The following is a 27,316-nucleotide window of genomic DNA, read 5'->3' as shown; positions in this document are numbered from 1 at the left end:
AATCCAACCTGAGCAGCCAGTGGGTAGTTGAAGTTTGAGCTGGATTCCCTCTCTGAATTTTCTTCTATCTCCCACTGTGCGATAGCTCTCCATAGAAGACCCAAATGCTGTACTCCCCAGATCCACCCACTATTAGCGGCCACACATGTCTTCCCTAGGCCTTACCTTCCAACCCTAAACATGGTATCAACTTTTCTGCCTATAAATTCACAAATGTTTTTAATATTTGAGAATGATTTGAGGGTGATATTAGAGTTCTAAATATTTATTTTCTTCTTTTTAAACTGAGGAAAATTGATAACTTGAAACTATTAGTCATTAGCATTCATTAAGCAACTACTGTGTTCCAGGTACTGTACTAAGTCTGGGGAGAGAAAGAAAAGCAAAGAAGACACTCACTGTTCTTGAGGAGCTCATAGTCTGTGGGAAATTCATTGAATATCTGCTTGTTCAGTCATTTTTAGTAGTGTCCAACTTTTCATGACCCCAGTTAGGCTTTTCTTGACAGAGATACTGGAGTGGTTTGTCATTTCCTTCTCCAGCTCATTTTACCAGTGAGGAAACTGAGGCAAACAGGGTTAAATGACTTGGCCAGGGTCACACAGCTAATAAATAGTATGAGGCTGGATTTGAACTCAGGAAGATGAGTCTTCTTGACTGTAGCCAGATCTGGCATTCTATTCACTGTGCCACCTAGCTAAATAGCTTTTTTTTCCTAGTGTTAACTTTTAGAACTGAAGTCATGTAGTTTTCACAGACACGTGAACTTGGTAGAGATGCTCTCAGTTCCAGGCTGTTATTTTTCTCTTGATCTCAAGAGGCAATGTGGTGTGTTGTTAAGTACCATAAATTGGGAGTCATGAGACCTGTGTTCTAATCTGTCACTGTATTAGCTGTATCACCTAGAGCAAATTATTTCCCTCTCTTGGGGCCCTACTTTTCCAGCCAACCCTGGACCTAAGCCTGTCCTTTTGCTGTTGGCCATTTGTGGACTTGTCGCACATGCCTTCTTCCTTTCCACTCTTGCTCTGAAAAATAAATCCATAGTAACATGGCTTATGGAATAAGAATGTTAAAGGGTTGTACATTGTCCTCTGTATCATTGCTGGGAAATCTCAGAGCAAATCACCCTTTCCAGGCTACTTCCTGTATTGTGTCCCATAACATAATATTATCTCCTTGAGGTCAGGGACTCCCACTTTTGTATTCATGTACCTAGTACTTAACAAAGATCCCAGCATATACTAAGTGCTTGATAAATGCCCATTCATTCATTCACTTATTCATTCATTCATTTATAGAATTAGAGTTTGAGAGCCAGAAGAGACCTTAGAGCTTACCTAGTCCAGCCTTTGTTTCGTAAATGAGACAAGTGACGGCCAGAAATATGAATGAATTTGTCTAATGTCACACAGACAGGGAATTACAGAGGAGCTGGGATTAGATAAATTGGAAGTAATCTCTGCCTCTAATATTCTTTGTTTCTTGTTCTATCATTAGATGACTCATAGAACATTGTATTTCTTCCATCTTTTACCTTAAGTGTTGTGCAATTGAATTCTATTAACTGAAACTCACCTAGCTCCTTTTCTTCCTCATCTATTTTGTAGAATTCAATTATATCATTTTTTTTAAGATTTGAAACTTGTCTGTTACATGATTTTTTTTACAAGAAATAGCTGTCCCAAATATTTTAATAAGAGTTCTTTGCAAGACATTTAAAACACCAGTTTGTGAGGATAAACTCCATTGGAGAGAGAATATAGAACACAGGAAGCCACAGACAGAGCTCAGGAATTTTCTTGATTTGGGGCTGGATCTAAGAGTCCACTGTTGGCCATATGCTGCTCTGTAATCTTGTATTTCTCTTTTCATGTGTCAAAAATCTTTCCTTCTTGATGTCTAGGTTTTTTCAGCTTCTTCTTCTTGAAGTAAACATCAGAAAATGATTTGACATTTTTACACCCAAAAGGTTAACCTTGGTAGAGGTGGCAATGACAAATTCCTGATGAGTCTTTCACAGAGGAACAAGTTGATGGTCAGAGTCCAGTTACCAGTAGCAAGCCACTAGCCAGATGCTTCAGGAAAACCACTCACTTGCCCCTGTGGTGGCCAGTGAGCATAATCAGAACTGTGCCCAGGGTGATGCTGGCTCGAAGTATCCTTACCTGCTGGCTGAAGGGCTCTTTGCCATAATTTAACAGCTTTCTAGGCACATCCCCAGTAGGGTAATACCTAGGCATTTTGCAAATCTTTACCACTTGAATTCCTCCATTCTTATCACCACCAACTTGCTTTGACATAGTAGCAGGTGCCTTCTCTCTCTTTATCCTTTTGATCTGGGGTTTGGGTGCTACATATTTCTACTTGTACATGGCTTGTTGGGACTACATCACAGACTGTGCATATCTACAAATCCTTCAGATCAGGACAGGGTTTCCCTTGCAATGCTTTTGAGGCTTTTTTTTTTACCACATTTTCAGCCACATCTCTTTTGCTCTTCTTTTCCTTTCTGACTTTTTTTTTTTACTTTTGGTCTTTTGAGGGTCTTTTTGTCTTCCATCTTGAGAGAAAGGAAAGAGCTATTACATAATTCTTTACCATTTTTAATACTACCTGATTTCTAGATCATTGAACCTCATTATCCCTATATTTGCCATTGAACAATAAGAATTCAGCATAATTTATAATCGAGTTTGCCCAGATCTATAGTTTTCTTTTCTATGTCTCTTTTAGAATTTATAAATGTTATTACTATCTCATTAAGAGACAACCAGGTCTGCTGGTTTGTTTAGGCAGGGGTGGGGAACCTGCAGCCTCCAGGAGACATGTGGCCCTCTAGGTTCTCAAGTCTGGCCCTTTGACTGAATCAAAACTTCATTGAATAAATCCCATTAATAAAAGGATTTGTTCTGTAAAATTTCAACTCAGTCAAAAGGCTGCACCCAAGGACCTAGAGGGCCACATGTGGCCTGGAGGCTGCAGGTTCCTCACCCCTGGTTAGAGGCTACTAATAGCAACAGTTCACATTTAAATAGTGCTTTAAGGTTTTTCAAATATTTTCATCACAATAATTTATGAAGTGGTAATGAAAATATTATGATCTACTTTTACACATAAGGACACTGAGAGTTGTCCATTATCATACCAGGAGTAAGTTCCTGAAATAAAAACTGAACAGTTGTCCTCTGACCCCACATTCAGTGTTATACCATGCTACCAATAGACAGATTACTTAAGAAAGAAGTTAGATGAGTCAAAATTTCTTGCTGTTACTGATGTTTTTAGGTAGTTCTCTAAATTGTACCTATCTTTCACTTCAGTAGGAAATAGCTCATATCTGTGTTCTGATCTGGTAAGGCCAGGAACAGGTTTTACAACTGAGATTTTACTGACAACGAATCTCATTCTTGGGGAGTTTAAATGTCTTACTCCATGTCATGTAATTAGCAAGTATCAGCTAGAACTGCAGCCTAGGTCATCAGCTTCAAGTCCCACAATTCTGGATTCTATGTAATTATCTGTCTCTCTGTTACCAAGAATGGCAGAACTTCTTACCCTTAATCAAAAGGGTGAAATGGACATTAAACAATCAGGGTTTCACACTTAGAGAAGCAAGCTATTTACATGTATCATGAGTGTTGGTTGTTCTCCCATTCTCAAAGAGGACCAAAATGACATCACTGTGTTGGGGTCAAGGTAAAGTGTGTCCGACGATGACTGACCAGAGCAATAGGAGCTCAGAAGGCTTTAGCACAGAGTGGGCCCAAATAGTCCATATGAACATTTGGAGTGGAGTAATGGGTGTTAAAAGAGATAAGAGGAATCACAACACTGAAGCAAAGTCTATGGTTTTATTATTGACTTCTTAATGACTTTTATGAGGACATTTGTATTCTCTACCATTTAAAATCCATTAAATTAGACACCATATTAATGGTTAGCTTTTAAGTTAGATGGCAGGGTAATTGTCAACACTGATGTTTAATTTTGAGATTTGTGTCTTACTCAATTTGTGTAATTGGCAATGTTCCTAAATCCATCCTTGTTCTTCCTTCTGTATATCAGCCAAAGTTTCCACTTTTTGCCTCATCCTTTTATGTTTCATGTTTATCTGAACTTGCTAGATACCTTTAATTCATTTCCATTCAACATCCATTAATTTCCTACTTTAGGGAGGCATTGTACTCTAGATGTTACAGTCAGAGAACCTGATTTGGAGGATTTCTTGACTGCTCTGCCCTCTCTAATCTATCTTTCACTCAGCTGCCAAATTAATCTTCCTAAAGCACCAGTTTGATCATATCAGCCACTGTTAAGACACCTTTAATGGCTCCCCATTGCTTTTTACTATAAAATGTGAATTCCTTAGCCTGGCATTTGAGGCTAAACAACCTAGCTCAACCTGCTTTGCACTTCTCCCTTTAATGCACTCTACATTACAAATGAAAAGGATTCTAGTTGAATCTGATTCCAGTCCACCATCTCTACCTCTGAGAATTCCTATAGACAGTCCTTTAGGCCTAGAACACACTGTCTCTTTCATCTTCATCACTTGAAACATTTTCCTTTCTTCAAACCCAAGTTGGCCAATTTCTCCTTTGCAACTTTCCTTCCTCTCTCTCCTTCCCTCCCTTCTTCTCTCCCTCTGTTTCTTTATCTTTATTATTTCTTTCTTTTTTCATTATTTTTTAACTTTATTAATTTATTTCAATTTATCAACAATCATTTCCATAAGCTTTTGAGTTCTAAATTTTCTCCCTCTCCCTCTTTACCTCCCTCCCTAAGATGGCACACAATCTGATAAAGGCTATACATATACATTCCTATTAAACATATTTTTCACATGAGTGGTGTTGTAAGAATTAGAACCAATAGGAGAAACCACCAGAAAGAGGAAACAAAACACAACAGGAGAAAAACTTAGCAAATAGTATGCTTCTATCTGCATTCAAACTCCATAGTTCTTTCTTTGGATGTGGGTAGCATTTTTCATCATGAGGCCTTTGGAGGTGTCTTAGATCCTTGTATTGCTGAGAAGGGCTAAGTCCATCAATATTAGTCATCGAACAATATGGCTGTTACTGTGTACAACATTCTCTTGGTTCTGCTCACTTCCCCCAGCATCAGACCATACAAGACTTTCCAGGTTTTTCTGAAGTCTGCCTGTTCATCATTTCTCATCTCTTTCTTTTCCTGTTTTCCTTCCTTCCTTCCTTCCTTCCTTCCTTCCTTCCTTCCTTCCTTCCTTCCTTCCTTCCTTCCTTCCTTCCTTCCTTCCTTCCTTCCTTCCTTCTCCTCTCTCCTCCTCCTCCTCCTCCTCCTCCTCCTCCTCCTCCTCCTCCTCCTTCTTCTTCTTCTTCTTCTTCTTCTTCTTCCTCTCTCTCTCTCTCTCTCTCTCTCTCTCTCTCTCTCTCTCTCTCTCTCTCTCTCTCTCTCTCTCTCTCTCTCTCTCTCTCTCTCTCTCTCTCCCCCCCCCATCTCTTGCATAACAATCTGCCTTATAAGGTGCCAACTTTTGGCCTGTCATGTCCATATCCCTAGTACTGACTATAATGACTTTATATGATAAACACTACATAAATATGCATGAAGTTCAATTGAGTTTGGCAACTCTTGTTGTAGCAGATGATATAAAAAATCCTAGACTCCTGAGATTTTATTCTCTGATCTACTATCATATATATATATATATATATATATATATATATATATATATATATATATATATATATATATATATATGTATATATATATAAACAGTATATTAGGAAGGCCTATGCAAGGTTTCAACTAGGCAGCTCCTTGGAGCTAGTTTTCTCACTCTCTTCCATTTTTTTAGGAAATAGTAGGAGGGGAGAATCATAAAGTCATAGACTTTCACGTTTGAAAGCATTCCTTTAACAATCTTCAGCCTAATAAGGGCAGTGGGAAGGACATCATTCATTCAATCATTCATTTATTCATGCAGTGTTTACTAAGTGCCTAATATGTGACAGACACACTGCTCTTTGTCAAATATTTGAAGTTTGGTCATGTGGAAGTGCTAGGCTTGTTCTGTGTGGATCCACAATATAGAAATGGCATTAATGGTGGTAATTACATGGGGAGAGATTTCAGTTGAATAAAAGAAGTATTTTCCCATAAAGAAGAGTTGCCTCATCAATGGAATAGGCTTTCTTATACTTAAAGCATTGAGTTCCCTCTCACTAGAAGTAATTAAGCAAGGTTGAATGGTCATTTTGTTGGCATTTTATAAAATGGGTTCTTGCATCAGGCAGGGTGTTGGACCTGATCTCCCTCTCTGATCAATCACCCAGTAAGCATTAAATAAGCACTTGGTATATATGAGACACTGTACTAAGTACTGGGCATGCAAAGAAAGGCAAAGAGCTTGTATTCTAATGGGGGAACCAGCACATAGAAATGGTATATACATGATAGATACAAAGAAGATGGAAGGCAGTTTTTGAAGGGAAGGCTGTAGCTGTTGATGAGACCAGGAAAAGTCACCTGCAGGTGGCTCTTTTGCTGAGTCTTGAAAGAAGCCAAGAATTCTGAGAAGGGGAGGTAAAGTAGCATGTGCTACACAGAGTAGCCAGTACGCACGTACAGAGATAAGAGACAGCTATGATTCTTTGTTTTAACTCCTATTATACTTCTGCTATAGAAACTTTCTTGTTTTTTGTTGTTTAAAAAGCATTTTAAAAGTAAAAATCTTTTATGATATTTAAAAGACATAAACAGAAGTGTCAAGATTAACTTTTTAATTAGATGTGATGATTAGAAGCTCTTTATTAAAACAGTTTCTCTTTAATTATCAAAAACAGGTCGATAATTTCTCTTCTCTTAGTACCAATGGAAATGTTTTCTAAATGAAATTGTTACTGGCTAAAAGGTCATCAGAAAAGAACCAGCCGTGATCAAGAATGCTGCTAGTTTTGACTTTTCTGTATTCGGGAAATGTTGGCAGATTAGAAGTCTGTTGCTACAAGGGAGTAAGACCATAACAATTCTGCTGATAACTTGTATTCAGGTCATAGTTCATCCTAAAACTTAACTGTAAAATTTCAAGCGTGTGAAAAGGTTTTGGATTACAATAGTAATTTTCTTCTTCTGTAAAATGAAGGCAGAGAGGGCAGTAATTATATCAGTCTTCTCTACCTGAGGGCAACATTGTAGAGTGAAATTGTGCTGACAGAGGAGCTTCAAATCCCAATTCCATTCCGTATATTATCTGGCCCTGGATAAGACCCCTATCCTTGCTGGGTGGCAGTTTCCTTGAATGTAAAATGAAGGAGCCATACAAAATGACTTTTGAGATCACTTCCAGAGCTAAAGTTATGACCTCAAAGGTTGATGTAAGTAAGCACCATTCCTTCTACATCTCTACCTACTGAAAATTTTCCATTTCTTTGGAAGGCCTTCAAAGAATTCTAGTCCCTCCACAAAGCTTTCCCTGATTCCTCTAAAAAAAAATTCATCCCTCCTTTTTTTCTTATTCAAAACATACTATTCTATAGCACATATATTTCATATTGAGGGAAATAATTATTTTTCTCTCATATTAATAATCAATTATTGAATTAGGAGCAGGATTTTTTCAGAAGCCATTTCCACCTCTGAGAATTCCTATAGACAGTCCTTTAGGCCTAGAACACACTGTTTCTTTCATCTTCATCACTTGAAACATTTTCCTTTCTTCAAAACCAAGTTGGCCAATTTCTCCTTTGCAGCTTTCCTTCCTCTCTCTCCCTCCCTTCCTCCCTTCCTCCCTCATTCTCTCCCTCTGTTTCTTTCTCTTTGTCATCTCTTTCTTTTTTCATAGTTTTTAACTTTATTAATTTATTTCAATTTATCAACAATCACCTCCATAAGTTTTTGATTTCTAAATTTTTCTCCCCCTCCCTCTTCACCTCCCTCTCCAAAACAGTGCACAATCTGAAATAGGCTATGCATATACATTCCTATTAAACATATTTTCACATGAGTGATGTTTTAAGTAAGAATTAGAACCAATAGGAGGAACCACAAGAAAGAGGAAACAAAACACAACAGAAGAAAAACATAGCAAACAGTATGCTTCTATCTGCATTCAAACTCCATAGTTCTTTCTTTGGATATGGGTAGCATATTCCATCATGAGGCCTTTGGAGATGTCTTAGATCCTTGCATTGCTGAGAAGGGCTAAGTCTATCAATATTAGTCATTATACAACATGGCTGTTACTCTGTACAATGTTCTCTTGGTTCTGCTCACTTCCCTCAGCATCAGACCATACAAGTCTTTCCAGGTTTTTCTGAAGTCTACCTGTTCATTATTTCTCATCTCTTTCTTTTCCTTCCTTCCTTCCTTCCTTCCTTCCTTCCTTCCTTCCTTCCTTCCTTCCTTCCTTCCTTCCTTCCTTCCTTCCTTCCTTCCTTCCTCTCTCTCTTCCTCCTTTTTCTCCCTCCCCTTCTCCTTTTCCTCCTCCTTCTCCTCCTCCTTCTCTTCCTCCTCCTCATTCTTCTTCTTCTCTCTCTCTGTCTCTCTGAATTAACTTTCTTCTCAATCTTGTTCAAACCCCACCCAGGTGAGAAAACCCATTCTGCTCTACACAGGTACGAGTAGGGATAAATTCTTTGATTAGACTGCTGAACTTCTAGGAAATTTAGAAGTAAATGACTAATCTAAGTTACATTCTCCCAGCCCCTCATTAGAATATGTCCACTTCTTATAATATTGATTCTTCTCATTAATTGTTAACCAATCAGAGTTGATTGCCTCCCTCAGGAACACCCACTCTTCCAAGGACATATAAACTATGAACCCACCACCATGATTTATCTTTGGTATTCAAGAATTTCACTTACCCATTTTATTAATAATATGCTATCATTGTTAATAAAATGATTAATTACCCAGAAACTATGTCTCTTGAATTTTTTAAATATCACAATATATTTATGTGCCTGTCATATTCCCATAATAAGGTGTAAGATGCTGGATGGCAGAGACTTTTTTCTTGTCCTTTTGCTTCTTTGTTGCCTAGAAGTTAGCCTAGGGCTTTACTCATGATAGGTCCTTAATAAATGTATATGGAATTTGATTTAAACTATTGTTTCCTATAGGACATATACTTCTCATGGTTTCCTATGTTTAGTGAACTAATAACAAAAATAATGGCAATAATTCATTTATGATCCTATGTAACACTTAAGGGTTTAAGGCACTTTACTCAACAATCCTGTAAGAAAGTTAGTGGAAGTATTTTTACTCACATTTAACCAGTGAAGAAAAGACTATTATCCTAGACACCTGGGAGATAGATACATGTACAAACACATTCCATATACACATGTCAGAGGAACTGAGTTCAAATATTAGCCTTAACCACTTACAAACTGCAACGTTGTGCAAGTCACCTAACTTGTATGGGCTTCTGTAAAATGAAGTGGTTAGACTAAATTACCTCAAAGGAAACTTCCATCTCTACATCTAGAATACTATTAAATATATATTTCATGCTGCCTCTGTAAACATTTCTGCCTAAGGTATTATATATTTCCTAAAGAGAATCAGTCAAGCACCACTGAAGGCAATGGTGTGTTAACACTCATGGTGTGTAAACTCTTCAATAAAGATTTTTGTCATTCAGTCATTTCAGTCATGTCCAACTCTTCATGACCCCATTTTGGGTTTTCTTGACAAAGATACAGGAGTGGTTTGCCATTTCCTTCTCCAGCTCATTTTACCAATGAGGAAACTGAGGCAAACAGGGTTAAGTGACTTGCCCAGGTCACATAGCTAGTAAATGTCTGAGGCCAGATTTGAACTCAGATCTTCCTTACTCCAGGCCCAGAACTCTATCCACTGTACCACCTAGATGCTCTAAAATAAAAATAGATTGATTTTATTTGTCTCTTGCTTGCAAAGAGAAACATGCATGAAAAAGTTTGTTAAAGAACAGTGGGGGAATGTAGAAGAGGAAGAATAACAGAAGGAGAGAAAATAGACTTACATGATTAAGTCAAGGAGGCTTTAAACTGAGGTGATATCATAAAAGAAGGAAATGTTCTGTTATTGCATGGGGGTAATAGAATACTAAATGAAATATCAGATGGGCTGAATTTGAGTCCAAGTTATGATTCTTACTTGCTAAGTAAAGAGGCAAGAAATTTTGATGCTTTGACTATATGGGCCTCAATTTCTTCATCTGTGGAATTGATGGACTAGTGAAAATCCAATGATTAATATTCTGTGATTCTATTTCCCCTACTTGAGATTCTACTGGAATTTCTTATAGCATCAAGGCTTGATTGGGGCCAGGCAGAGTAGCTGGCTGCTTATATGATTTTAATTCTTAAGAGTTTCTGGAAATGCTACCCCAACCACAAAATACCTTTACAATTGATGCCTGAATTTCCACCATTATTGCTCTGTCCCTTAGTTATACTTTACCCTCTCTTCAAACTCTTCTTTAATCCTATGAGCACTAGACTTTTAATTTGCAATGCTTCCATGTCAATCACTTTATCTGTCAATTTCTTACTGACAGGAAAAAAAATTATAGACAAGATGTGAGGGATGGCAGTGAAGAAGGCATGAGGAGGAAGGGATGACTCTGAAGATAATCTTGTCACCCCAGATTGCCCAAGATCTTATCCCTATTAAGTGGTAGAGCCAGAGGAGGAATGTAGATACTCAGATTACTAGTGGGCTGTTTGGATGAAGGAATGAAGTTGGGAGGCAGGAATTTAGCTGTAAGTTTAAGGCAATGAGAGACCTAGAGGTGAAAAAGCGTGACACTTAGATGAAAAAAAAAATTAATATGCCTGAAAAGAGTAAAAAGCTAGAAATTAATAGACTATTTTTAAAAGTTTTTTTTTCTTTTTTTCTGTTTCATGCCTAATGGAAAATTCAAGATCCACATTTTGTGCAAGCAAAGCTTGATGAGTGGTAGGCGGGAGCTCACACAGAGAGTACCAGGAAAGAGCAGCTGCATGGGGTCCACGGAGAGGAGAAGGGCAGTAACAGTGACAGAAAGTGGCCTGTGGATGAGAGGAGGCCAGAGGAACATGAAAGAGAATAAATAGAAGCTGGTTGGATTTATTGAGAAAGATGATTCTCCAAGGCCAATAGCCTTTGGACATACACTGAAGAAATATTAAGTCAAATCAGAAACTACAGAATGTCTCTGCAAATTAGCACAGAGCAAGCTTTAATATATCAATATAGTTCAACTCTATCAGCTGAAGAGGGAAAGAAAATTGAAAATCTGAGGAGGATAGCTTAACAACTTGCCTGTGCCAATTTCTGAGACTTAGACACTGCACGCCTATGCCTGTGTACTAGGCTGATTTCTGCCATCTCTGTGGAGGGAAACTGAATCACCTAAGTCAAGGCAAGGTGGCATTGCTAGATAAAACAAGCAAGATTGTATGTCTTGATAAGCTATCTGTAGGGGAGACATTATTTACATATATAAATATATATAGGTAGAGATAGAGGATAGGGCTGAACATATGATTTCATTAGTGTGGGGAATTCCAGGTGAGGAAACTTACTCTACCTATGCAGGTAGAGGTAACTTTTCTGCAATATATAGAGAACAAACACAAAGCAGTTTGAGGAAGGAGGCATCTTCAGGAAAGCAGAAGGGAGGCAGGATAATACAATATTCCTAAGATAATACATTCAAACCTCTTAATTTATATTTTCCAAAATAGTAGCTAAATAACATAAATGCCAGCCTTTCTGCCCCACACCCAACTCACTGAGGTTCATAGGAAAATATGTTATGAATCTAGATTTGGGAAAGATCTCAAAAACTATCTGCTCCAACCCTTCATTTTGCAGATGAGGAAATGGGTCAAGTAACTTGCCAAGGTCACATAGTTAGCAAGCATCAGAAGTAGGATTGGAACCCAGATCCTCTGGCCCTATTGCCAATGCTCTTCCCACTGTACCATGTGACCCTTAAGATTTTGGAAGACATTGATACCTCTGCCTCTCCTACCACCATATTTTGTATTTTTCCCCATGCTAACCACTCCTAGTTCTTTTAACTGTTCTTCACATGATATGATTTTGGGTCCCTTTTGTCAACTTGGTTGTAGGAGAAAGACCTTATCTGGGTCTAGCATGCTCAAAGTTCATGAAATGAGATATTTATATACAAAAGATTTTTCTTGGCTTCAGGTATATAAATCCATTGTTAGCAGGAGCAGGAGTGGTAGTAGTGATAGTGGTAGAGCTAGGTGTTACAGGAAGAACTCAGGAAGGCCTGAGTTAAAATACGACCTCAGACATTTACTATCCGAGAAACCCTGGGAAAATCACTTAACCTCAGTTTTCTCACCTGTAAAATAGAAAGAGCTATATAGTACCTCCATTCCAAGGTTGTTATGAGAATCAAACAAGATAATATTTGTGAAGAACCTTGCAGACCTTGAAGTGCTGTATAAATTCAAGTCATTTCCCAATTGATAAAGAACAAAGGATGTGAACAGGCAGTTTTCTGAAGAAAACTGGGGAGAGAGGGAAGGAAAGAATTTGGAATCAAAACAAAAAAAATAAAGGTAATTGAGAAAAAAAATAATTTTTTGGGAAAAACAAACATGTGCTTTTTTTTTCTCTTAAGAAAAATAGGAATCAGTGGGCTTAACATTTTCACAAATGCTTCCTGGGCAAATGCACGAATTAATGCTGATCAGAAGAGATAATGATTTATCCTTTTTTAAAGTCTATTGATTGTTCATATTTTACCAAGAGGATGGATGGAAGTTGCTGGGGATGTTAGCATGGACGACAAGATGTAGAGGGTACCTGGTCTATCTGAAGAACCCACACACACACATAAGTCCAAAGAAGTATTAGACCCAATATTTATGGTTCTTTAGGGCTTCTAGACCTAAGATGTGTTAGAGAGGAAAAAAACGCTAGCTCTCAGGTCAGAGGACTGGTTTGAATTCCTGCTCCACAGTACTTGTGTTCATTATTCTTGAAAAGCTCTCCTCTCCATTACTACACTGCCTTTTCATAGCTATATTATTCCCATACCTCTTACCTAGTTTCCCTCCTTTTCTGTCCTGTCCATGAAGTCTATATCTCATCAGAATAATCTTCCCGAAACATACATCGCTTCCTTATTCCCAAATCCATAATGGATAACCACAGTTTAAAAGAGGGTTTCTTTTTTTTTTCCTTAATAGTATTTTATTTTTTTCAATTATATGTAAAGATAGTTTTCAACATTTATTTTTGTAAAATTTTGAGTTCCAAATTTTTTCTCCCTGTCTCCTCTTTCTCCTCTCCAAGACAGCAAGCAATCTGGTATAGGTTATACAAGTACAATCATGTTAAACATATTTCCCCATTAGTCATGCTATGAAAGAAGAATCAGAACAAAAGGGAAAAATCACAAGAAAGAAAAAACAAAAAAAAGTGAGACTAGTATGCTTCAATCTGTGTTCAGACTCCATAGTTATTTCTCTTCACTCAGCATCAGTTCATATAAGTCCAAAAGAGGGTTTCTTAACATGGGTGTGTATGCGTCTGTGTGTGTGGTATGTGTATGTGATGGACCCCTGTGGCAGTCTGGTGAAGTTTATGGACCCCTTCTCAGTGTTTTTAAATACATAAAATAATGCACATAGGATTATAAAGGAAACCAGTTGTATCGAAATGGAGTGATCAAATTATTTTTAAAAATCAAGCTCATGGATCCCTGGTGAAGAACATTAGTAGGATCAAGGTAAAGTTCCTCATAGAGGCATTAAACACTTTTCCTTATCTAGGCCTTCTTTCTCTCTCATACTCACCTATATTTCAATGTTGTTGGGCCTGTCTTTTCACTGGTAAATGAACATGTATTTCGATATTAGCTCATGGGCCTTTGGTGTTCCTTCTGCTTACCAAGGCCTCGCTATTCTCTTTTTTCCTATGTTATTTTTAAGGTTCATATCAATTTTTGAAGCATGACCTTACATGTGTTAAAAGCAAAGAGTCTTGGATTTAGAGTTATGGAACTTCTGTTCGAATCCCAGCTCTGCTATTTTTTTTTTTTTACCTGCACCACACTGGTTGTCACATCCCTTTTCTGGGCATCAATTTCCTCATCCCTTAAATGAGAGACAATCTCATTGTTTCCTCTCTGGTTTTCTGGCATTAGCCTTTCTTGCAATAGGTTATCTTGGCCTAAAACATACTTCCTCTTCCTACCTATGCTGTTTTCTAGAATCTTCTATGTCTGGCACCTTCCATGGTGAAAATGTCCATGTTTCTGGACAAGCTTTTCATTATTGACCCCCTGACTGTGATACTAGAAGGGGGACTCTAATCATATTCTGGCCCTGCACATACATATAAAAGCACTGGGAATAAATTATATAGCACAGTCAAGTGGCACACTGGATAGATTTTTGGGCCTGGAGTCAGGAAGACTCATCTTTGTGAGTTCAAATTTAGCCTTAGACACTTACTAGCTATATGATCCTGGGCAAGTCACTTAATCCTTTCAATTTCCTCATCTGTAAAATTAGCTGGAGAAGGAAATGGCAAACCATTCTAGTATTTTTTGCCAAGAAAACCACAAAAGGGATCATGAAGAGTCAGACATGACAGAAAAATGACTAAACAGTATAATATAATAAATTGTATCCCTGAGCTGTCCTAGGGCAAAAGTAGGCATATACAAATAAACTAGAAGAAGTTATGAGAGTCTGGCTTATTCTGGGTGCCAGGTAAGGGGGGTATATCTCACAAGGTCATTGATTCCCTTCCTCTTCTTGTGATAACCAAAAGATCATTCCACTCACATCCACCTTTCCCATCTACTAGCAGTGTCATGAATGAATCTTTTTCTCTCTAGAGATCTGGCAATATATTTGACCCTCCATAGACAATATTCAGATGTATTCTTACCTCTTTTTCCTTTGCCCCTTTCCTCATACCCTTAGGTCTCTAAGTCAAAAGCTTTCCATTTTGTTAGTCATACTGGGGTTTTTTTACATATAATTTTCTCTATTAGGTGAACTAGGAAGAAGGAACAATGTTTTGTTTTTATTTGTATGCCTAGTGTTTGGCCTGTAAGAGTTTATTAATAAGTGCTTACTGACTGAGTTACAGTGTACCAGATAAAGACTTATTGTTTTCAGCATCATTAGCGAAGCCTGATTCTTCTAAGACTCCCAAAACAGGTGCAAAAGAGTGGGAGGAAGAGATTTGATTCGATGATTGCTAAGGTTCCTTTGTCTCCAAATCCTACCATTTACCTGAAAGGCAGATTTCAACTCAATAGAGTAATCTTTCTAGAAATTAGAACTTTTCAGTAACGTAGCCAATTACTTCCTTAGGCATTATGTTCCCTTTCCCTGAAGGCCTTTGGGTAACGTTAGGATAACCATTTGTCAGACATTGCAGAAGGGATTTATGCATGAGGGAAAAAAATTTTAATAGATAACTTCTAAGATCCGTTGCAGCCCTCAAATCTGACCTTTTATGGCTCTGGGTTCATTGTTTTAGACATTAAAGTATGCAAGGACTATTTTTCTACCATGGACACTTTTTTGCTATTCATAATTTTTTGTATAGTGCCTGGGAAAATGTACAGTGTAGAACACAAGAAGCCAAATTGACCTGAGCCTGTAACATAAGACACCAGCTGTATTTTACACTCACTGAAGCTTTTAAGTAGTCTTCGGGGAAAGTCACAAATAAATTGTGCTGGAGCAGATAGCCCAGTAATAAGGGCAACAGCAATTAAAGTATCCATCAGAGAGAGTGCCTGAAAGAAGGTGCAGAAAACATCGCTTCTAGATCTTATAACAAAATGTCAAGAGACCTGAGACGTAATTATGTAACCACATTCTATGTATGTATGTAGCTGCCTCATCAGCTTGTTACAACAGCATTAACAGTAATAAACTATATAAATATAAATTGTTGTTATCATTTGTGCATTTGTATATTTTTGTATTGTGTATATTTTGCATATTGTATATTATCTATGTCCATATGTGTGTATATATTTTGCATATTGTATATTATCTATGTATATACAGGCATGTATATGCATGTGCATTTGTAGTGTGACATGGCTGCCCCCCAAAAGCTAATTCAGTCCTAGAAAGTATTCAGAGAAATAGCATACAGAGTGAGGCAGATGATCTCCCTGTGTATGATTCACCTGTCAGAACACATCCGGAACATTGTACTCAGTTTCCCTTCTTTGTAGGGATACTGACAAACTGGAACTTGCCCAGAAGAAGAAAATGAGGATCATGATGCGTCTAAACGATAGCACAGGAGAAAGAGTAGAAGGAAATGGAGTCGGAAAGGACATGATCATTTTCTTTACAAACTTGCAGGCCTATAATAGAAGAAATGGATTTCTCTTTGTAATTGTAAACATACTTAGAAGCAGTGAATATAAGTTAAAGAAAGGCAAATTGGGCTCAACATAAGGAAAAACTTTCAACCAGTTAAAGCTGTACAAAAATGTAATGGGTTATCTCATGAGAGAGTAAGTTTCTTGTCACTGAATGAATCGTTCCATAAATAAAATATTGTAAAGGGTATGCCTGAATCAAGTAGAGGAGGAATTAGATAAACTAGCTGGTAGTGAAAAGTGAATTGAATATGGAATCACAGGGTATAGAGTGTTACCTCTTGAAAAAAAAATTAGAGATGATCTAGTCCACCCTCCCCCACCATTTTGCAGAAGAGTAAAGAAAAAGGAAAATGTGGTCAAGGTCACATGGGTATCAGTAGACCTGAAATCCCAACCCAAGTTCTCAGACTCTGTACCTGACACTCAGAGAATCCTAGTGTATGCCATAGTGTTCTACCACTTACTGGATATGTAACCTTGAACAAATCCCTTAACTCTTTGAGCCTTAGTTTCATTATCTGTAGAATGAGATTACTACTGTCCCTCCCATACTCACAGCTTTGTTGTAGAGAAAGTACTTTGTGGATAGGAAGCATTAAATAAATGTGACCTACTAGTATAGCTGGGCAGCGAGGTAGCCCAGTGGATTGAATGCCAGGTTTAGAGTCAGGAAGACTCATCCAAGTGAGCTCAAATCTGGCCTCAGAAACTTACTAGCTGTGTGACCCTGGGCAACTCACTTAACCCTGTTTGCCTCAGTTTCCTTATCTGTCAAATGTGCTGGAGAAGGAAAGGACAAACCACTGCAGTATCTTTGCCGAGAAAACCTCAAATGGGGTCAGCCAGAGTCGGAGGTGGCTGAAGCAAATAAACACATAACTGGTGTCTCTGTGTAAAAGCCTTGCATACACTCTAATACATGTCCATATACTGTATAAGTATGTGAGGGTGTCTTTGTTTCATCATGAAATGCTGCTCACTGTCCCCAAGTTCCTCAATGTCTTCTCTTATGACTTGCTATCCAAATCTTTGGCTAGAAAAATTTCTCACATCTCTCCTCCTACTACCCCTTCTCCCCCACACACTTATGGTATGTGCAGTATTGACAGACCAGCATGCAGACGGCTGGAACATAGATGGCCCTGCTTTTCGCGAGTGTGGGAACGAAAATCCTTCCCAATGACAACATCTGTCTCATGGCCAGTTATCCCCTGAAAGAAATGCTCTGATTAACTTTTTCAGTCCTAAGATAGCAGTTTGTGTAGCAGATCTAATTAAGAAGTTTATGTAACAGATCTGCAGTCCCTTTTTTTTTTCCCCTTTCGACGGTGGTTTGAGCTCAGAGTGGTACCAGCCTTCACCATGGACCGACCAAATGCTTCCCATGCTGTGGATTATCAGTATTTGTGGGATACTATTGCTTCCTTAAAAAAATGTGAGCAAGCCATGCAACATGCATTTATACCGGTAAGGAAAATACAACTTTTTTAAACCCCTTCTAAGAATTTTTTTTTCTTTGCTTTGAAATCTAGCCTTTCTTTTGCTTTTAAAATCGAGGCAAGTGGTCAGTGTTTCACATATCTAAGGACAGGACAGATCTTTGGGGTGTCTGTTTTGGGAAAGGGTTCTAGCTTTGATCCAGGGAGGATTTTAATTCTAGCATTTTTCAGTGCATCTCTCAGGGATGAAGAGTTAATCATGATGCCAGAAAATGCCAGAGCTGAGTGATTTAGATAATAGACCTTTTGCAAATTCAGTGGCTCTTTTGGAGACCTGTTTCTGATATGGATCTAAAGCAGGTATCTGTGATTGAAGATGTTCATGCCAGATCTATGGAATCCACTTTAATAGACCACTTCTCAGTGTGAATCCAAAAGTTGAATAAACTTAATGATATCCTCCCCAGGTCATGCATGGCACAAAGTTGGGGACCTAGAGGAAGGTACACAAGTTATCAGTAAGAGTTCTTTTCTTTGCCAGTCTAAGAGGAATCACTGAAGTTGCTGCTCCATTCAGTTTGTCTCTGACTTTCTGCGATATCTCCCCAGTTTGTTTCTCTTTTGGGGTACAAAATAATGACTATGCCATGATGTCTATAATCTCGTATAGGGAAACATGGTCTTATGTGTGTGTGTACTCCATTTAAAGGAGCAAATCATTACTTCTTTCATCAGACTGTTATGTTCTGGCTGTGTTTAGAAGACTTCACTCTGGAATAGTCAGGGTGATTGCATTTTGATAAGGGAGATAAGGTAATTGGAGAAGAGCTTATTAATTGCTTTAATCATCCTGCCCTGTAACTCATGTTAAAGTCACTATAATTGAGATAGTCTAATAGGAAGGGGAAACTTTCTTTAAAAAAAAATCCCTAGGAAGAGCTATTTTATCACTAAAACAGCCATTATTTTAGACACCAAAACCCAGGAGAGTCACTTTTGTCAGAAGTTGAAAGAAATCAGCTTTGAAGCTCTCATTGTTTTGATGTTTGCTGCTGGAAGCCATGGCACTTTCCTCTGCTGCTTGGGAACCACCTCAGTGTATCAAAGACAGCTGTATGGGTTGAAGTTCCTCTAATTGATTCCTGAGTTTTCTAGCTGGATCTCTGTAAATCAACTTTGACAGCTGCAAGCTAAAAAGCTGTATGATGTTTCCACCATAGCTTGGAAAAAAAAATGTTAACTGAGACACACTCTCATGATCATGTTCAGTAGTGATAGTGCCATTAGGAGCTGGAGAATATGCTTACTCTCAGTCTTTTCCTGTCTCATGTACCCTTGTTAACTTACTATCATTAACCTCATGCCAGAACTTTTGTTACCTGATGCCTTGGGATAGAAGTGGGGTTGGGTATGAAGCCCCTCATGCTATGATCACATGCAGACATTGTTTCTCTTAGTCATAACCATTGTTGTTACCTTCCTATATTTGTGGAATCCCTGCATGACCCCTACAGAATTACTTGCATCCCAAACTTGAGAGAGGTGACTGAAGTGATCCTGGTTAAAATGGCGCCCCTTCTCAGAGAGAAGCGCCTTGGCACTTTCACCCTAACAGAAGGCATTCTGAGATGCTTCCTCTTCCCACTCCTATAACTGTATACTGTGTCAGTCTCCTACATCTTTTTTATTCCAGATCTTTTAATTACAAGATTGAAACAGTACTAGGAAGCTGTTTAGGATATATGGAATAGTACTGGCCTGGGAATCTGAAAACCTGAATTCTCATTCTCTGCTCTGCCTTTAATGATCCATTTATCTTGAGAAAGGAATGTTACGATCATAGGTCCTGTAGTTGACAAAGACCTTAGAGTTCATCATGTCTCCCTGAATTCATTTGATAAATGATAAAATTGAATTTCTCTAAATTTAACTTGACAAAGTTGAACTGTGTCAAGGGTTCTTAACTCTGGATCCCCAAAACAGAATTCAATAGATTTTAGGGGGTCAATGAACTTGGATGAGGGGGGGAATATAATTACAACTAAAAACTAAGTGAAATTTAGCATTTCTTTCAGTTATTCAAAAATGTGTTTAAAGGAAGGGAATCCATATAATATCTAACTAAAATTTAGCATTCCATTCACTTATTTAAAAACATGATTCTGAGAAGGGGTCCACAGGCTTTGTTGGACTGCCAAAGGGATCTATGAAATATCCAAAAGGTATTAGGGATCTCTGGAATAGACAATCATTATGGGCCTTTCCAGGATGAACACTTAATGGTTCTTTATAAGAATTTGTTATCTTCTTATATGGGCTGTATTTTGTATAACTTATTGTATTTTTTTAATCATCCAGTTTTTAGATGAATTCTTTTTAATTGAGCCCTAATTCATCTTTCAAGACATATACTTTTGATTACTAATTCTCTGTTCTGTTTGTTCCCCGAAAAGCCCTACTTTAGAGAATTTTTGCCATATATTTGAGGTACATTCTGACCTACTTGTGTCTTTGACTGCTCATTAATGACTGTGCATTAATGACTCTCATAAAACATATTCTGCCATGTCATGTTGGGCTATATCAAGGGAAAGGAGAGGACAGATAGGGACACACTTAAGGATCTCTTCAATGAATTTTTTCCCTGTTACATGACAAATTCTCTTGGTCATATACATTCATTCAGTTTTCCTACTAAATTATGATCACCAAATGAAAGAAGCAGTCTGATAACAGAAGATGACCTTCTTAGGGACTTTTAGACTCTTGGGCATGTACAAGAATGCTTATATGCCCCCCTCCCTACCAAGGCACATGCAGTATGCAAATAATCATAAATGCTTTTTACAAGAGGCTCTGCTGTCCTATAGATCGATAATCCTGAGGTCATGTTGAATCTGACATCATGAATCTCCCACCTCAGCCAGACATATACCCCAGTAATATGAAGCCATAAGCTATTGCCACCCCCTGTCACCTAGACGGTACACGATACAAAAATATCCTCAGTGATGAACAAATAGGAAAAAAATGAAGTGGGCTAGTATGACCTTTAAGAAGGTCACACTGAGGGTATAGGGTACTGACACAGAATCAATTCCAATCTTACCTAAAACTGAACCATGGCAGCAAATAATCTTCATTGTCTTTGCGAGCTGTTGGCCTTGCTAGAGTTTAGTGAGTTTCCCTTCCCTGGAGGTCTTTAAGAGATAGCTGGAATTTCTATGCAGTAATGGTTTAGAGAGATGGGCCTTTGAACCCTGAACATTCTTTACCTCTAACACTCTAAGAAGTTTCATCTGCCTGACAGGATCAGTAAATGAATCAACAAGCATTTATTAATCAATTATTGCGTACCCAGCAGGGCCAGCTAGGTATTGCAGTGGACAGAGCGCTGGGCCTGTAGTCAAGGAGACTCATCTTCTTAAGTTCAAATCCGGCCTCATATACTTTACTAACTGTGTGACCCAGGCCAAGTCACTTGACCCCATTTCCCTCACTTTCCTTATTGGTAAAATGAGCTGGAGAAGAAAATGGCAAACCACTCCAGTATCTTTGCCAAGAAAACTCCAAATCAGGTCACAAAGGGTTGGACACAACTGAAAAAAGTGACCAAATAATAAATGTACCCAAATTGTGCCCATCACACACAAATATAGCGTTGGAAAGAAACTTAAAGGTCATTTTTGCCAATCCCCTAATTTTGTAGGTGAAGAACTGAAGATCCATACACTTAAATTGACTTGTTCATGATCACATCAGTAGAAAGTGGATACTGAAGCTGGGCCCCTGACTTCAGCCCCAACTACTAAGTGGGAAGAGTGACCAAGGAGAAGACCTAGAAGAAGTACTTGAAATGGTGTCCGCTGCGTGGGTAGTAAATGCTTCAACAATGTATGACATGAGAATCCTTAGGCAGAAGCCTTTGGTGAACAAAAGACCAAGGTGGTGACAGCAGAACTATCTTTCCTTGCCCTCTTCCCCTCCCCCCCCGGGTACTTATGCAGGCTGCACCCCAAGTCTGAAATATACTCTTTTTATCTCTCCCTGTTGACATTCCTGTCTTCTTTCTTTGTGTGGTTCATGTGCCACCACCATGAGGCCTCCCCTGATTTCCCCACTCTCAGTAATCCCATCTCACTTATCTTATGGATCACACTTTTGTGCTTTTTATAGTCTATCTTGTGTTATATGTATTTGTCTAGGTCTTATTTGAGGAAAGAGATTATGCTAATTTGTCTTCTATCTCAGTGCCTAGCAGGATGTCTTAGGCATGGAATTTAATAAATTATTTTAAACTGCATCCCTTTCAAAGAATATGTATTAAGTGGCCATTGTGTGCATAGCACTGCATTGGGGAAGATACAAAGTGTTCACAGGAAGAGAAATCCTTTGTGGCTGAGGTAACTTGATCCTCAATTTAGGGGATCTGAATAGTTTTAGTGAGCAGTGTAAAAAATGATAGAGAATAATAAAGAAAGAAAAAAGAAAGAAAAAAAGAAAAATAGAAACAGAAAAGATCATAAGATCTTAGATCTAGATCTCGAAGGGAACCTAGAGGTCATCTAGGCCAACCTCCTTATTTTACAGATGAGGAACTGAGGCACAGAGGTTAAGGGACTTCTGAAAAGTCATACAGATAGTAATCCACATAGGTAGCATTTGAACAACAGTGCCATTTAATACAATCATCTGATTTAATAAACAAGGAAAGGGAGGCTTGAGGAAGTTAAGAGACTTTCCCAAAGCCAAATAGATAGCTATCAGAGGTTGAATTTAGAACAGGGTAATCTCATTCCAAAACCAATGCTTTTTCCAGGATATCATTTCCCCAATGTATTTAGGTACTTCAAATGCTACAGTAGATTCTGAAAAGGAGAAGGGTGTTTTATGGTAATGGAATTCCTGCTTGAGTGTGGCTGTCCCTGCAGAGTATTGTCAGGACTTAGCATGAGCTTAACAGCCAAGTCTATAGCAAGGGAAATGTTAAAAGAGCTTCACCACTGGGCAGTTGGTTTAGAGGATGTCAAATAGAGCACAAAGCTCTCAGCCCTTCAGCAGCATTAGAAAGTGAGCTTCGTACCTGGTTTGTCAAGAATACTAAGTAAAAAACAAAATGAAACAAAAACAGAAAGCCACCAGGTGAGTTCACACATGCCCAACTCCCACTGGGGCCATTTGCCAATGTCTCAATCTAGTTCTTCAACTGAGAATGTTTTTGTGGCGTTTGCCTCAGTGCAGATTGTGGTATTTGCAGAAATTTTTGCAGAAAAATCCTACTGAGAATTCTTCCCAAAGCCCTCAATATGCCAGAACTCCCTCATGGGCTGACTGGGAGGAATAAGAGGAACAGTGTGGCATAGTAGAAAGAGCACTGGATTCAGGGGTCATCAGACCTAGAACTGGAATCCTGTCTAGCTGCATAGAAAAGAGGAAGCTAGAGGCATCTAGATGAATTATTGGGTGAGGGTTTGATTTGGGGTCAGGAAGATCCAAGTACAAATCAGGCTCAGATATCTACCAGCTGTGTGACCCTAGATGAATGAACCTATCTCAGTTTTGTCATCTGTAAAATGGGGATAATAATAATAGCAGGGGTGTCAAATTCAAATGAAAAACAGGCCACTGAACCATATATTAGGGACTGCCAGCCATATATTGACTTAGTAATGCATATATTAACATTATCTTCTGTTGTTTTTTTATTTTGTTAAATGTTTCCCATTTTCTTTTTAATTTGGTTCCTTCCGCATTCGAGGATATTGCAGGATATGTATAACCTATATCAAATTGCTTACCATCTCAGGGAGGAGGGAGGAGAGAAAAAGAGAGAGAGAATTTAGAATTCAAAATTTTTTAGAAAATGTTAAAAATTGTTTTTACATGCAGTTGGGAAAAATAAAATATTATCAATAATAAAGATTTACAAAGAAAAAAAAAGAATATTGCTGGCCTGTGCCAGACCCTCACCCCTGTTTAACACCTCTTATAATAGTACTGACCTACCAACATTGTTGTGAGGATAAAATGGGACAATGTTTCTCAAGCTCTTTGTAAAACTCAAAGCTAATAATTAGTAATAGTAATAGTTATAATGATGATGATGATAACACTTATATAGTGTTTACTATGTCCTAGGTTCTATGCTGAGTTCTTTGTAATTGTTACCTTATTTTGTCCTCACAGCAATCCTAAGGGGGAAGTGCTATTATCATCCCCATTTTATAGACAAGGAAACTGAGGCAAACAGAGGTTAAGTGACTTGCCTGGGGTCACACAGCTGGCAAGCTTCTGAAACCAGATTTTAACGTAGGTCTTCCTGACTCCAGAATCAGAGTTTTGTCTACTGTGCCACCTATATAAATGCCTATTACATTATCATTTTAATTACTATTATTATAATTATCATTATGTCAACTGTCAAAGGCTCAGTTTCCTCATTTGTAAGAGAACAATAATATTCACATCCACTGCTTTACCAGGTTATTGAGAGAAAGTTCTTTTTAAAGCTCCAAATGTACATAACTGGGAGTTTTTGCTGCCTCAGGCCCATCTCTGGGTGCCTTTCTGTATATTCATGTGTTGTTTCCTCTAATCAATATACGTGTAAGGTGAAGTGTTGATGGACTGGAAGGGCCATTTCTCAGTTCTCTAGAGTAGAAAAATATTTCAAGCGAAACTGTATGAAAGTCCAGAAAGCATTTGATTATGTGTGGTGAGAGGAAAAGCGTTAGGGGTAGGTAATTGAAATTCATAGATAATCCTGTAAACTCACTTTAGCCAGTAGTTTTTTCTTTCAGTTCAAAACAAACCATTTACAAGAGAAGTGAAAAAAATAAAAATCACAAAAATAACTCCTTTGAGTTTCTCCTTAATTCTCTTGCTCTTTTCTTGTAAAAGGCTTTATGATGTAATGGAAAGACCACCAGGCCTTGAGACAGAGGATCTGAGTTTTAGTTCTTTATCTGCTTATTAAGCTGTGTGACCTTGGACAAGTCACTTAACCTACTGTAGTCTCAGTTTCCTCATCTGGCTAACATTTCAAGTTACCACCGCTGTGGAATGTTCTGCAGCTGGGAGAGGAATCTACCACCAGCTAGATCCTGGAATGGACGTTCTACGGCAGCAAGGCATTGAAACAGACAGTAGCACAGTGATCATTAAGGGCCACCTGTGTGCCAGGAAGAATTATAGACAATGGGGATCCAAAGATAAAAATAAGCATGTTCTTCCCTTCAGGAAGCTTACACTCTACCTAAGCCGTGGTTACACTGATCAAAAGAGAGACCAGCAGTGATGAGAACCTAAGTCTCCTTAAACTGTGAAGTCAACAAGTCTGGGAAGAGTCATTACCATGTACATCTACAAAAATCAGTGAGGGTAACATATTTGTTCTTATAATATCAACATAATCCGGCTCTGGAAAGTGTGCATGGATCAGCCAATGCATAAAGATCATTTTAAGGAGCAGAAAATGTCACTACTTCTCTTTGGACATTTCTGTATAATTCCATGTGTGTTGAAGTTGAGTCACCCGTGAGGGTTTTCACCATTTCTGTTTGCTATTGCAGCCTGAATTGATCAGATCCTATACCTCCCTTACTGATCTGTTTATTTCATGCTCTACAGAGAGAATTTTGTCCTTCACTCTTGGTGCATTCAGCTGTTTTGTTAGAGTGTTTTTGTCCTTGGGGTATTAGTGCATCCTCATTCTTTGCCAAGGCTTCTTTTTGCTGCTCTTTGCTCATAGCCACATCCTCGAAAGGCTTGATTCTCATAGAAATCCAATTTCCAATAACTTTTATTCTGCACAGTCTATTAATTTAAGCAAATATTTATGGAGGTTGGAGATGCTTGTATTCAGTACATTTGTGACTACACTTTTTGAGAGTTTTGATTTGCTCCAGTGTCATGTAATTCCCTGGTTGTATTCTTTTCCTTTATGTTAGAGAGGACACTCAGGGGAGTGAGGCAGCCATTCCCCCAGCCCTCTGGCTTCCCCCTTGAACTTGGAGAAGAAAAAATTTAGATGGATATATGATGTTTATTCAAATATTTGAAGCACTACAGGAAATGAGGATATAGATTTATTCTTTTAGAAGTTACAGTGAAGCATCTTTTGGTTCAGCGCATTTAAGATCTTCCTCACAATGAGGGGTTACAGAGAGTGGATGGCATTGCCTTTGAGGTCAGTGAGCTTCCCAACATTGGAAATGTTTAAACAGATGACCAACTGTCAGGGAAATGGAAGGAATTCTTGAATGGGATGTAAAGTGGACTTAAATAGGCACTCCAAAGTGCCTTTTCAATTCCAAGATCTAGTACTATAGCTGGGAAGAACTTGAATTCTTGTCCCACAAATTCTGGGAAACAAAGTCAAGGAGTAAAATAATACTTGCCCTCAAGTAGCTTATATTCTATTGGGGGAAACAAAAGGTAAACAGATACATAAATACAAAATGAATAAAAAATAATTTGGGAGCAGGGGAATACTAACAACTGGAAGGAATCAGAGAAATCCCCTTGTAGAAGGTCTGAATCCTGAAAGGAGCTGGGGATTCTAAGAGAAGAAAGGGAACATTTCAGGTATTGCAGAACCCATGCAAATTCAGGGAGGTATAGATAGAGGGCTGTTTATTGGAAATAGATAGTAGGCCAGTATAGTTAGGACATTGAGAATGCAAGGAAAATCATGGGAAATAAGTCTGAGGGAAAAAAAAAACAGAAATAGGAACCTTATCATGATAAGTTTAAATGTCCAATGGAGGATTTTGTATTTGAGCTTAGAAGCCATAGGGAGCTATTCAGGCTTCATGAGCAGATAAATAAAATGGTCAAACCTGTGCATTAGGGAAATCTATTTGGTATTTATATAAATAATGGGTTGGAGAGGGGAAAAAACTAGAGGCAAAGAGATCAATTAGAAAGTTATTGCAGTGGTTGAGGTGAGATGTGATAAGAGCCTAAGTGAAGATAAAGGCAGTGAAAATGAAGAGAGGGGGATGCATGTTTATGCACGCATGTTGTTCAGTTGTTTTCAGTTGTGTCTGATTCTTTGTGACCCCATTTGGCAAAGATACTGGAAAGGTTTGCTCTTTCCTTCTCCAACTTATTTTACAGATGAGGAAACTGAGGCAAACAGGGTTAAATGGCCAGGGTCACCCAACTAGTAAGTATATGAGGCTGGATTTGAATTCAGGTCTTCTTGACTCCAGGTCTAGCATTTTATCTGTTGTGTTGCCTAGCTGTACAATGTGCAAATTGGTTGGGATGATCCCTATTGGTGCTATGGGGGAAAAAAAATACCACATGAAGAGTTAGGAAGCCTAGGTTTTAGTCCTGGCTCCTCCATTGGTAATCTCTGTAGCCTTTAGAAAATCATGCAAGTTATTTCTGGGTCTGAGAGTTCTAATGGTATTGTGGTTTCATCTGGAACCACTTTTGAAATTGCATTTCCTCTGACCTGTTTAATGTGCCATTGTTGGGGGCAAGGATGGTGAGGAGG

At 38.3% G+C, this 27,316-nt stretch overlaps 1 protein-coding gene across 9 annotated transcripts in view; it reads left to right on the top strand.

The window, feature by feature from the left end:
• The window catches only part of DLG2 (discs large MAGUK scaffold protein 2), a 1,818,644-nt gene that overhangs the window by 780,620 nt on the left and 1,010,708 nt on the right, over positions 1-27,316 (top strand). The window contains exon 1 of one of the 9 annotated variants that reach the window (XM_020993668.2): positions 17,720-17,839. The exons of the other annotated variants lie outside the window; for them this stretch is intronic. Within the exon in view, the coding sequence (XP_020849327.2) occupies positions 17,735-17,839 (105 nt within the window). The 5' untranslated portion in view covers positions 17,720-17,734. Of the gene's footprint in view, positions 1-17,719; positions 17,840-27,316 lie in introns of those variants that run through there. 9 annotated transcript variants of the gene reach the window in all.

Source organism: Phascolarctos cinereus, unplaced genomic scaffold (genome assembly GCF_003287225.1).
Source record: "Phascolarctos cinereus isolate Bilbo 61053 unplaced genomic scaffold, phaCin_HiC Scaffold_726;HRSCAF=1367, whole genome shotgun sequence".
Lineage (NCBI taxonomy): Eukaryota > Metazoa > Chordata > Mammalia > Diprotodontia > Phascolarctidae > Phascolarctos > Phascolarctos cinereus.
This window is presented reverse-complemented; position numbering and strand designations above follow the sequence as displayed.